Below are 12525 nucleotides of genomic sequence, written 5' to 3'. Positions count from 1 at the left end.
AGAATTAGTGTAGTTAGTTGACAAAAAAAGAAGTATAATACATAATTAAAAAGCTACATCTGATTGAAAATCTATGCATTTTAATGTATTTCAACTAAGGAGAAAAAAAAATCTTCTTTTAGGGAAATAACTGCCAAGAAATATTAAGCTGCAAGCTGGGATTAAAATTCACTTACTCAGACCAAGATTTTCAGCTTGCTAATATAAATCCTGTTTAAAACTGGCGATTCAAATCACTGTGATTTCAATCAGTTCACTGATCTAATCCGAATAAACTGTTTGATCCCATGAAACAAAATCACAATTTAAATACTGCAAGATTTTAAATTAAAGCAGGAATAGTGAAGAGTTCATTGCTTTGATGATGTGGATAAACTGTAGGAGACAAAATCCTTGCTTCACTGTAGACTTCACCTCTTGGAGACACTTCTGCCAGGATTCTCCCTCCCTGGGGAAACCTCTGTAACTCCATACATGCACAGATAAGATCTCATAGCATCTCACACTAATTCAGGCTGGAGGGGACCTCTGGAGGTGTCCGATCCAAGCTCCTGCTTAAAGCAGGGCCAACTCAGAGCAACTTAGCTGCTCACGGCTTTATCCAGCCAAGTTTTGAATATCTTTGTGGATGCAGATTCCCACAATCTCTCTGGTCACATGTTCCTATATTTGGTTGCCATCACTGTTAACATTTTCTTCCTACTATCTAAGGCCGTAAAGCTCCGGGCACCAGGGCAAGGACAATCTTCTGCACAGAAGCTTTGCCTGTATTTTCTGCTGGAAATAAAGCTCAAATCATGTTTTCATTGTCTCAGTTAATGTGAAAAATGCTGAGACAATGAAAACACCTACAAAATTAACTCCAAAAGGAGGAAGAGAACTAAATACAGTCAAAAAGTATACAAGACAAATAACTGAATTGCTGTATTTTTTACTGTAACTGATCCCAAAGATGCCCTGTACCTTCTTCTACCAATAGGAACAGATTTGGTACCTTATAAAGGATTACTCAGGGAAAAAAATATTGTGTAGAAAATGTTCAGCAGGATCAGGATGTCAAATTGGTTGTATTATTATTAAAAAAACCCCAAACTTTGGCATCAAGTATAACGTGCATAAGTTTTTGGAAATTACATCTAAAGAAACTAATATTACAAACAGTCTTATTTTAAACATTTAAGGATTGCTCTACAATTAAAAATTAATTGCTTCAAATATACCTTCCAGTTGGCCAGCTTTTGAGCCTCTATGATTTTTATAAAAGCTCCCATAAGGATACCTAGGAGAGAATGAGATGACATCCTGAAATATTCACAAAACACATCACTGTTTCCATTAATTGTTTATCGACTCTCAGTCAACAAAGTTTTAAAAGTGAAAACAAGGCAAAACATAAAGCAGCAAGTCTTTCATTCCTAAATCACAAAAACACGAAGTGGTTTTGGGTCCGATATATGAGTTTCCAATACGTTACATAATTACATAGCTTCCCTACACAGAAGATTGTCACTTGGGATATCCAAATACTGAACACGCATATTGAGAGTGCTGTGTTTATTGGTTCATAAAGGTAACACATCTAACTACTCAAAACTGCTTCTCATCTAAGCTGCATTCAAATAAAATCCCACCTTTCTTGCTAAAGAATCAGGAAGTTATGAGTTAGATATCTGTGTGATAGCAAAAAACCTTCATGTCACTTCAATGCTATTTGCAGTGTTAACACAGCTTAAGTGAAATCAATCTTCTCCGCAGAAGTGAATTTTGTCTCAATGAAATCATAGCACTTACTGGCAATGAAGTAGGCAAGAAATTCCGATCAGGGTGGAGCCAGTGTCAGAACTATTTCTCAGATGAATTACACATCTTTTAAGTCATGTAGAAATATTAATTTGAATATAAAAGAATTTTATCAAGGGTGCTGCAAACTCAATGGTTAAAGGTCATCGTGCTCTTTCCTCCTACACGTCTTCAAACAGGTGAGACAGAAAACTCCAAACTAACAAATTTTTTTCTGGAAGTCATGAAGATAATTCATAAACTGTCATTAATTGCTTTCAAGGAGTTATGAGGAATTTGTCTTTAGTCAGATTCCAGATCTGTGTTTCTGCATAGTTGTGTTTTATTATTTACAGAATGGAGACTTCATAGTCAAACACTGAGATGTGGAAGTGAAATACACTGAATGAAAGGTAAAAAGTGGCTGAGAAGCTTAAAATACGCTTTCTGTAACTCATCTGTTTTTATTCTCTCATGCTGTAGCTATCAAAAGAGTCTTACAAATAGCATCACATGGATTACTCCTGACGGATGTGTCATACACACAAAGCCATGAGGCTTAAGCCTTCTTTCATACAAAAATATGTGAAGGCATTGGTCCCAGAGGATAGAAATAATTGTTCCGTTAAATGGTTTATATGGAAAGGAAGAGCAAAACATTAATGAAGGAACATCAAAGGTCTGCTGTTCTTTGAAGGAGGACAGAATGCAGATACAGCCACTCACATGCCATATAAACACAGGTCTCAGTACTAACAGTCAGGCTTTCCATTCTGGGATGGAATCTGTGTCAGAAGCCAAGTACTAGAACATTTCTAATTTTTGCAGAGCAGCAACATTGTCTTCAACTAGTACAGGCAGTGCTTGTATCACTTAACAAGAAGTTTATGTGGGGGAAAAACAAACCACAACAACCAGAGCCTATACAGCTGAAGGCACAGAGTTCAGGAAGTGTACTTCCTGAACAAACTTTCAGTATTTTATGAATCAGTATTGAGAGCCCTCACATAAAACTATATTTAGAGGGGATTTAAAAGAAAAGAGAATCCCTTAACTCACTTCTGCTGAAGTGGACTTTGTGAAATTGGACCCCTGTGAGTAGGCCAACCATGGCCTGTGGGCTACAAGCTGGGCATCCCTATGCTATGAGGTCAAGAGGCTTAAGTAAAAGGCTGGTCTCAATCTCTTTTTTAGAGGAAGAGCTAATCACAAGCTGACCCTAACAACAGTGTCATGGACAGACGAGGTCCCTTCATGATATCAAAAGTTAAATGAACAACCATATAAATGTAAGGCAACAGCAGAGGTTAAGGGAAAAGGATGAGCCCGAATCATACAACTTACACCTTTATATAGCACAAGTTACTTCTAGCTGCATATTACACACAACAGTACTACTAAACTAAGATTATGCTAAGCAAAGTCATGAGAGATGCACAAAATAATGCATAACCAAGAGGGTTTAATAGCAGCAGAATCAAACTTTGACACTGATTTTTAAAATCTGTCCCAGACATCTTTACAAACTACTCTTCTCTTATTACTAGATTAATGAACACAGTTTTTGTTCCGCTGGTTCCCTCTATTAGATCAGGTAGGTCAGTTTTGTCAAGGGGCTGGAAAAGCTAAATCTGTAAGAGTTAATCTAAGCCTCATTCTTTTGAAAATGTTCTAGGAATTTTCTTATTACAACCAACCTTTATTTTTCCTGAGAACATGTTAAAACTCAGTAACAAATCAAAGAGGAAAACTTTTCTGGCAACCATTTTAACCAAGAAAATTCCAATAACTTTTAAGGACGGAGTTCAAAATCCAGCCTTAGAGAATGTACTCCCTCTCTGTCGACCAGGAGAGTAACATGCCCTGGAAACTGTAAAACAGAAGCTTCTGAGCAGCTTAGGCAATGGGAGGAAAAACAGTCGTGAAAATCGTATTTATGTTCTCTGCTGCCATTTTTATTAGCCTTCAATAACTGCCTGAGAACATTTGCTTAATGTACTAGTCAAAAGAGGACACACCTCACTTCTGGCACTGCTAGCAAAACTGGATACTTGAAACTCAAGCTGTGCTCTTGCAGCTGTGCAGATCATTACCAGTAACAGAGGTTCACTGACCAGCAATTAGCTGGCAATTCCAATGATTATACAGATGCCATGTCCTGTCAACAGAGCTGACAGTAGTTTAAATATGACTGAGTCAATAGACTAAATAAATAAGGCTTAAGTGACACAGCACATCTGTTAGCTGGGTTGCTACTGGATATAACGCTCTCTTGACTTAGTGGAAATGCATTTGCTGGTATCATCTCATCTGGTTTGGGAGATAAGACTACAGCTATGCTGTAGTTCACACTGAAAACCGAACTGTGCAAGTTTCCTCTATGCCCTCTATGTGAAAATACAAGAGATGCAATGCTGCTCCTTCTTACCCATCTCGAGTAGCAGTGACAGCCCCAGCACAAAAACTTACCAGTTTCATGAACGAGCTTTTTTTCGGACTGACAGGAGCACAGAATACACCAGCACAGCTAAAATCCTTGTCCGACTGCTGAGGTGTCAAGAACAAGAAACAGAAAGAGAAGAACACCTGCGCCGCTGCTGCTCTCTGCAAAGCTCAGCAGGAGCAGTGATGCAAGCTTGCCTAACGCCTCAGCTCAGCACTGCCCAGTAGTCAGCTTGGAGGCAGAATATAAGGAATGATAATAAAGAAAATCCAAAACTACACCAGTAAGAGCAATCAATATACTGCTGCATTTTAAATTGGAGATTATGCTTAAATTTAGATTAGCTATTTAATAACAATGGTAACTAACCTGATTAGAAGCCAAATTAACACCTTTCACCTGGATTTTTGTGTACAAGGAAGAACGATACTGAAGAGATAGTAATGTCTTTTTGGAACCTTTCAAGACACTGGAAGATATACGACACAAGACATCTCGCCTGTCCACGGCAATAATGTAAGAAGGGAAGGAAAGAGAAGTGTGTGTCAATAGTGAATCAAACACTGCATGTTTTCTATGGGGATGACAAAGTCAGTCAGGATGACCTGCAGCAGCTCTGATCTTTCTATGTCATACTACGGTAGACAGAAGCATAAACGCACAAAAGTCTAATGGATGCTGCTCCTATAAAAATGTGCGCGCAACACCCAGAAAATCCATACCACCACAACGACAGGTGTTACAGGTCTATTTGTTTTTCAGCTGCACAGAAATATCGAAACTCAAATACGACCTTGCAAGTGAATACCTCTTTAAGCTTCAATACGTTCTACTATGCTAGTAATGTGATGTGGTCTGCATCAAACAGTTATCTAAAAATTCAGGGAGTCACACCTGCAGGAAAATATGTTTTTCTTCCTGCTAAGTAACAGCTCTAAAATTTTCTCAATCTAGCACCCAAGATGCAAGAAGATCCTTGTTTTCCAGAAAGCATAAGGTACTGACAAGCACCAGAAAGCTTACTTCCTCCCATTGAGAAATTGTGTGAAAATACAGTTAAGAAATATGAGAGAAGAAGGTACCAGCAAAGCCCAGGAGAAAGTAAAAAATCTACCTGCTCAACAAGTATTACACTCCTCCACGCTACGTTAGAATTACAGCTAAGCATCTTTCTCTTTATGTTGTATTTTTAGAATGGCTGTCAGTGAAAGTGTCACTAGTAATAGAAGCAAAAATACCACAGATTCTTGTAAACAAGTTACAGAGACAGCTGAAAAACTGTTCCTGAGATAGTTAGACCAGGTTCTTTAAACATTATGTTAGACAGTACGTAGAGAAAATAATAAATGATTTAGCCTGATTTCCTCCTCATTTACACGTTTATAGATCAGGAGCAACAGCGTAAATAAATGAAGTTACCCTAACATAAAACTACAGGCTTAGGAATACTCCGAATTTAATCCAAATTAAGTAAGCACTTGATCTTCATTAGAGGTGGCATTCTTATAGCTCAAGTCATAGGAAGAGCTCTTGCCATGGTACTACAGGGATAGTTAAGTATCTGGCAGTCCAGGCAAGTTTTCAGGATACAATTACAGTCCCCAGCTAGATTAAAATCACATATACAGAGATAATTCTACCGAAACTAATACAAACACATGTACCACTTCAAAGGGAAGGCCAGGGTGTCGCTGCCAGGGAGTGCTGCAGTATCTTGTCCTACAGTGCAGATGCAAAAATAGAGGAAGCTGCCAAAGTAATGACATCCCTATAGTGCCTTTATGTGTCATTTTACTGGGCCAGTCTCTGCACATGTGCTCATTTCTTGATTTCTTCCACGAATTTAATTCTATGAATTGGTTGGTTTTTTCACTGCATCCAGTTTGCTGCATCTTTCTAGTGAGGGTTAACACACAACAGAGCATTATTTCAAATACAGACTACTGAGAATCCCTGAATTAACACAAATTCAGTATAAAAATGTCATGGTTACTCACCTAAAGAAACAACAGCCACACTCTCTGGTAAGAAATGAAGTCGGTATTTTATCAGTAAATGCACCAATATGATGCAGATAGCTGTGAATGAAAAAGAAAAATTGTAGATTTAGAAGCGTTAGGAGAGAATTAAATATACTTTTAAGTAGTATTTCTAAAATACACGCAGCAAAACTTCTCCTAATGATTTAGTAGAAATCCACTAATGCAAGTAACCAAATTTTAGTTCAAACCTAATTCTCACTGAAGTACGAAAATGGATCTACAAATGACAGAAAATAACTAAGGCAAATTTTAGGACTTATTTTAGGACTTGTATTCTAAAAATACCAGTATTACTACTTTTAAAGCCTGATTCAGCTTACAAGAAAACCTTCTCTGAGAAGTAGCTGTAAAAAATGTCAGTTATACAGAATACACTGTTTTAATAAAGTTTTTGGTAAACATTTCGTATTTTTGAAATAAAACACACATGCACACATGGCCTCAATTAAAATGTCAAAGCTACACACTTTCACATCTGAGTGCCTCTGAGCAGATTGGCTTTACCCAAATGGATAATTCCAGAATCAGAAAAATTGCATTGGAAGGGATCTCTCGAGGCCATCTAGTCCAACTTCCTGCTCGAAGCAGGGCTAACTTCAAATCAAAGAAGATTACCCAGGGCCTTGTCCAGTCAAGTTTGAAAATCTCTGAAAACACAGAAGTCACAACCTCTCTCAGCCCCAGTTCCAGTGCTTAAGTCTCATGGTTAAGAATTTTCTTCTTCTCTCCAATCCATATTTCCCTTGTGCAAGTTGGGACTGGTGCTTCTTGTTCTTTTGTGCACCTCAGAAGAGTCTGGCTCTGTAACTCCCAGTCAGTGGGACTATGAGGTTGCAGAATGGGTAACTGTTTAAATGTCTTGTTTCTCATAACAAACACCAGCCAAATTCTTATCCAAATCAGCAAGAGACATTTACTGCTAAATAACTTTGCTAAAAGTTAAACCAGTAAGGAGAAAGGACCAGTGTAGAAAAACACAAAACAGATTTGGCTTGAACTTAAAAAAAAATTAGAATTTAAATCTGATGCAACATTCACTTACTGTTTTTAAAAGTTCAATTTTGTACTGTAGTAATGTATTTCACCCAGTAGGGAGAAAGTCTATGTCTCACAACAAAAACAGAGGTTACAGTAATATGAAAATCCCATCACTGCCTCTATGCCAATGGTAAAGGCAAATTACAAAGGATCTATAGCAGATCTGGGTACCATCCGTGGATATGGCTGGAAGACACCACTTGATTCTTTTAGAACTACCGCAGACAGGAAACTTATCTGTAAGAATCAAATAATCCTGGATTATTAAATTCCTAACAATTTTGATTGGAATATTTCCCACATTGAAAGTATCACAATTCTTCTCCCATTTTAATTTAGCTCAACAAAGGGTCAAACAAAAAAATAACATCTGGTCTGCATGTCTATAATACATGTATTTCGCTTTATTTGCCAACAAACCATTCTGCAGTGGGCTGGGATATAAGCAGTACTACTGCTTGCATTTTGTCAGAAAGCAACTGAAGCTCAAGCAAAGTCAATAGCATTTTATACACTGGAATCACATTGTGGCCTGTTAATCACAGCAGAGACTGTTTTAAATTGTGTATTTGGCAAACCTAGTCATAACTGTAACGGGAATCTTCATTCTCCTTACTCTGTGCCTTGTAAGTGTTTGTGACTCTCACCCTATTTCAGTGTGGGCAGCACAGTGCCAGGCCACACTACAACAGCACACATTTTGAACTCGGCAATGAACTAGCTTCTCGGAACTGCTCTTAGTGATTTGGTTTAACAGCTCCTTCTAGTTAACTAAAAACCAAACAGCCACTCACAGATGGTTCAGAAGAGCATTTTCAATTTACAGCCTGAAAAGGTACAAAATGGTCCACAAGTAGTTCTGAGCACTGCCATGGTTTGCTGGATCACACCACCTGTGAACTACTGGGGTCTACAACATGATCTCTATTTACTATACAGTGTCACAAAAAAGAACTACAAACCTCATAAATACAAATATCACTTTTCATCGTCCTACTCTCCAATACGGCGCTAAGGAATGGCTATCACACTGATGCCTGCGTTCTCCCACTTGTTATCTCATAAACCCAGTTCATACACAACATGGCGAGCATTTCATTGATGTGCACGTGAATAGATGGATGGGCTTACAAACTGAGCAAGGACTCATGAAAAACAGTAATATTTGCTCAATTACTGGCATGTAATTTGTTCAGGGCCAAAGCTGTGGGTTCAGAGTGATGAGCAGGGATGGCTCCATTCCCCGCATATTTACCCCACTTCCACTCCACCAATCTTTATGACCAATCAGTTCTCAAAACACCTGAGTTTACAGCACAATAATGCAGACTCAAACTGGTATTTACTTTAAAATGCTGTACTAGAAACTGCAGCAGTTCAGAAGCTGACTAACAAGCAACTCAGACATTTGGCCGCCAACTGCCAAACAGACTATGGGAGAAATAGCTTCATCACGTATCCCAAGCAAACTTTTTATTCACCTGTCAATCAGTATTATTGAGTTTCGTATCAATTTCCTGTCTGTTAAACATGAAAAACATGCATCCAGTAAAGACATCTAGGATTACTGTGTTAAAAGCATTCTATACCGCTCTTTGGGATAGATCCATAAAGGCATCTGGACATGACGGATTTCCCGCAAACTCCAATGCAAGCTTTCTATTTAGCAGATCTAATCACCAGCTCCTTTCTATCAGCTTTTGACTACTTTGCTTTGGCAATAAACCAAAAAGCAACCATAGCCTAAGAAGTAACCCTGCCCCGCCATAAATATTATGGCAGCCTATTATATTCTTTAGCTGTTGGTCACCCATTCCTTGTGTACGACTGCTCAGTTTGTATCTGGCAGCATATCATCTGCTCCAGGCACTTGCACGTATCAGGAGTATAACAATCAGGCAAGAGGCTGGAAAAAGCAGTGTTCTGGACAGGCTAACAGAACATTTCTGTGTCCCCTTAAGGAAGAACACAGTAAAAGCATGTAACATAACAGAAGGGAATTCATAGATCACATGAACACGGCAGAATAGAGGTATGACTTCGAAAGTGAAGTGGTGTTTGAACAGATAAGCCATAGAAATCTGGGATCAGAGACTAACTCATGCTACTTCAGGCACTTTAAATTTACGGCTTGGGTTTGACACAACACAGCTCCGAACAGATCTGCTTCTGGGTCTCTTCCAGTTTATAACATTTCAAACACCATTTTACAGCTCACGACATCCAGATTTAAAAGTATTGTAAACACATTCATTTTCACCCTTCCTACACCCTTAAATCAGAGATTATGAATGGGAATAACTATGAACAATAAGCTTTTATACTGGCTTTAATTTGTTCGGGGAACTCCCCTGTCCTGAGGGTAATGCTTTTAAGATCCATCAAGCTATCAGACTGGCATAAATAGGCTGGAACACAGCCAAAAAAATCATAGCTCTGTTCCTAAGTCCTAGGAATACAATTTTACCATGAATGGCCCTTTTAAAATCCATGAGATACACATATTCAGAAATTTTATTTTAATCTTAGAAGTCTTCTGATCTACTGCATTTTGCTTTGGTCTTTCTTTTGCTTCTGTTCAAATTCTAATATGCCACTGACCTCTGGGAAGAGATTAATCCTCTTTTGAAGACAAATAGATACTTTAGAAATAAGCAGAAGCTATCTACTTTTTGCTGCACTTAGTAATAGTTATTTATAGGAGACAAAATTTTATTTTTTTTTAAATCCAAATGATTTGCAGAAGTTTCTGCATTGCTGTCAACTCCGTATCTATTATTTTCTCCATTTGCTACTGGAAAGAATAACCACTTAGAAGACTATGTGACCCATCTGTCACAGAAAAGTCTCTCAGTGTAGCTTGCTTTGGAGGAACCAAGCACACAAACACACAAAGAAAAACAGACAAAGCCTTAACTGTCCATGAAAGTTTTGTTATTGTTACAGTTCTGACTACAGCATTGCTCTAAGCAGATGGTGAGAGATAACTATATTCTATTAAAGAAAGATAACAGCCCAGACTTATAGAAAAGTTGGGCATGCATCTGCCATTCAAAATGCCTATATATGTACAATGTTAATTATGGCAATCTGCATGTTATTATCGCACTCTTGTAGGAATGTAAGAAAATAAAGAGAGCCAGAAAATAGACACCGAACTTTAGTACTTGTGTGTGTAAATCTGACTGCCTTCTATTGGCTTACATAACAAAATATCTGAGGGCTGTCCAGAAGTGCTAGAAGTAGTTAAACTGACAACTATCTAGCACACTGTCCTCAAAGACAGCTGCAAGCACCATGGAGTATTCTGACAGTGTCTTTTTCATACATGAACACATGCCATGTGCTTGATAAAGAAGGCAAAGACAATTAAACACTTTGGTCGCACTTTGAGTCCATGGTGAAAAGGTTTGCAATGGTCCTCAGCTTTCCACAGGTTTGGGAGGTTCAGGCAGTTATATACCCAACTTTCTAAATCCCTGTGCCTGTACAATATTCCACTTCATAGGAAGAAAACCAGAGGAGAAATAAAATACTATGATTTTGAAAGATGGCCTATGTCCTCAGATACAGAGTATGATTAACAGAGATTAAAAGACTTTCAGTTCATCATTCACCTAAAACAAGAAGACTAAAAAAAATCGTCATGCCACTAGATTGCTCCTCTTGCTGTGCTTGGACTCCAGTCTGAACTGGTAGGATAGGTTTAGCAGGTGTAGGTACTACCAATTTGGTAGTAGCAGCCAGCGTAGTGTGGAGGGTGACATTGATGACTTCATGGGTGGCATTTGCAGACCTGTCAGGATAATATAAAACATGATTACATTGGATGGGAGCAGCATGATAAAGACTTAGCCTACTAAAGACATGCACACATGAAACAACCACTAGATCATACTGAATTTGTATTAGTGACCAACATGTTAAGGTTGCTTTTTAAAAGTGGTCTCTGATCACAGACAAATACTGGAAGTTCAGATTCATGGACTTGATCATTTCTGAGTTCCTTCATGCACTGCAGACACCAAATATTCTGCACTGCAGCTGGGGATGCAGGTGAAAGCCTGACACAGGGAGAATGAACCAGCCCACTTAGCCTGTCGACTGTAACAAACCCGCTGTGTCAGACCAACGGCACCGCAGGGACTGCGGGACTGCACTTGCCAGCTCCTACAGCCCTCCCTGCCGCGCAGGGCCGCTTCACAGCCGGCCCCCCCTCCCGTGGGCAGGATGCTCCTGGACCCCCTCCAGGGGCCTGCGCTGCAGCCCTCAGTCCACGGGTAGGCACAGCCTACGCGGCGGACCGCCCCGCAGCCCTCAGCCCCAGGCGCCGTGCTGAGCGGAGTGGCCGGCACCGAGGGGCTGGGGACATTGCCACCCCCCGCCCCTGCTGAGGGGAAAAGCATCCCCGTCGGGCACACGGCAGGGAGGCCCTGCTCCGGAGGCGACGCTTTCCCGCCAGCAGGCCCCGGGGGAGCGGGCCGACCCCTCCCGCCGTCCGCGGCCCGACCGCCACCGCACTCACTCCGCCATCTTGCCGGCCGCCGGCTTAAACCTCCCACCGCGCTCCTGCGGGGCCGCCCCGCACGCAGCCACTTCCGGGGCTCCTGGGCGACACTCTAGCGGGCGCGTCCGCAATCTCTATGGTCTGACCGGAGAGGGTCGCGGGGCGAGAGCGCGCATGCGTACACGGCGGCTGCCTGCCGCCGGCGTCCTTCAAGCGGGCGCGTGATCGGGGAGGGGGTTGTCACGTGAGAGCGGGGGCGGTTGCGCGCGCGCCGGGAAGCGAGCTGTCCTGCGGTTGCGTTTGCGGCGCCGTGTCGTCATGCCCTGGTGCTGTGGTGTGACGTCACCCTTCCAGCGCTGCCCAGCGGCGGTGTCCTGCTCGCGGGGCCCCAGCCTGCGCCCTGCCCTCGCGGCGGCTCGCCGCCATCGCCCAGCGGCTCCTTGTCCCTCAGCCATCGCTGCCTGGCGCCATGTCCCTCAGAGCTGCCATTGCCCAGCGGCTCCTTGTCCCTCAGCCATCGCTGCCTGGCGCCATGTCCCTCAGAGCCGCCATTGCCCAGCGGCTCCTTGTCCCTCAGCCATCGCTGCCTGGCATCACGTCCCTCAGAGCCGCCATTGCCCAGCGGCTCCTTGTCCCTCAGCCATTGCTGCCTGGCGCCATGTCCCTCAGAGCTGCCGTCACCCAGCTGCTCCTTGTCCCTCAGCCATGGCTGCCTG

The 12525-nt window shown here is 41.4% G+C and overlaps 1 protein-coding gene across 6 annotated transcripts in view; it reads right to left on the bottom strand.

The window, feature by feature from the left end:
- Nucleotides 1–12032, bottom strand: part of SLC9A8 (solute carrier family 9 member A8) — a 31861-nt gene extending 19829 nt beyond the window's left edge. The window contains exons 1-5 of one of the 6 annotated variants that reach the window (XR_012676268.1): nt 11828–12004; nt 10920–11098; nt 6732–6911; nt 6220–6300; nt 1221–1279 (exon numbers count right to left, since the gene is read on the bottom strand). Coding sequence is in view for 5 of the 6 variants with exons in the window: in XM_075166468.1 (XP_075022569.1) it covers nt 1221–1279; nt 6220–6300; nt 6732–6911; nt 10920–11098; nt 11828–11835 (507 nt within the window). In the remaining variant the exon portion in view is untranslated. Of the gene's footprint in view, nt 1–1220; nt 1280–6219; nt 6301–6731; nt 6912–10919; nt 11099–11417; nt 11786–11827 lie in introns of those variants that run through there. The other 5 variants (XM_075166468.1, XM_075166469.1, XM_075166470.1 and 2 more) reach the window with 5 other exon arrangements.
- Nucleotides 12033–12525: the final 493 nt, after the last annotated feature.

This window comes from Calonectris borealis, chromosome 17 (genome assembly GCF_964195595.1).
Source record: "Calonectris borealis chromosome 17, bCalBor7.hap1.2, whole genome shotgun sequence".
Lineage (NCBI taxonomy): Eukaryota > Metazoa > Chordata > Aves > Procellariiformes > Procellariidae > Calonectris > Calonectris borealis.
Note: the sequence above shows the minus strand (reverse complement) of the source record. Positions and strands in the feature narration are given on the sequence as shown.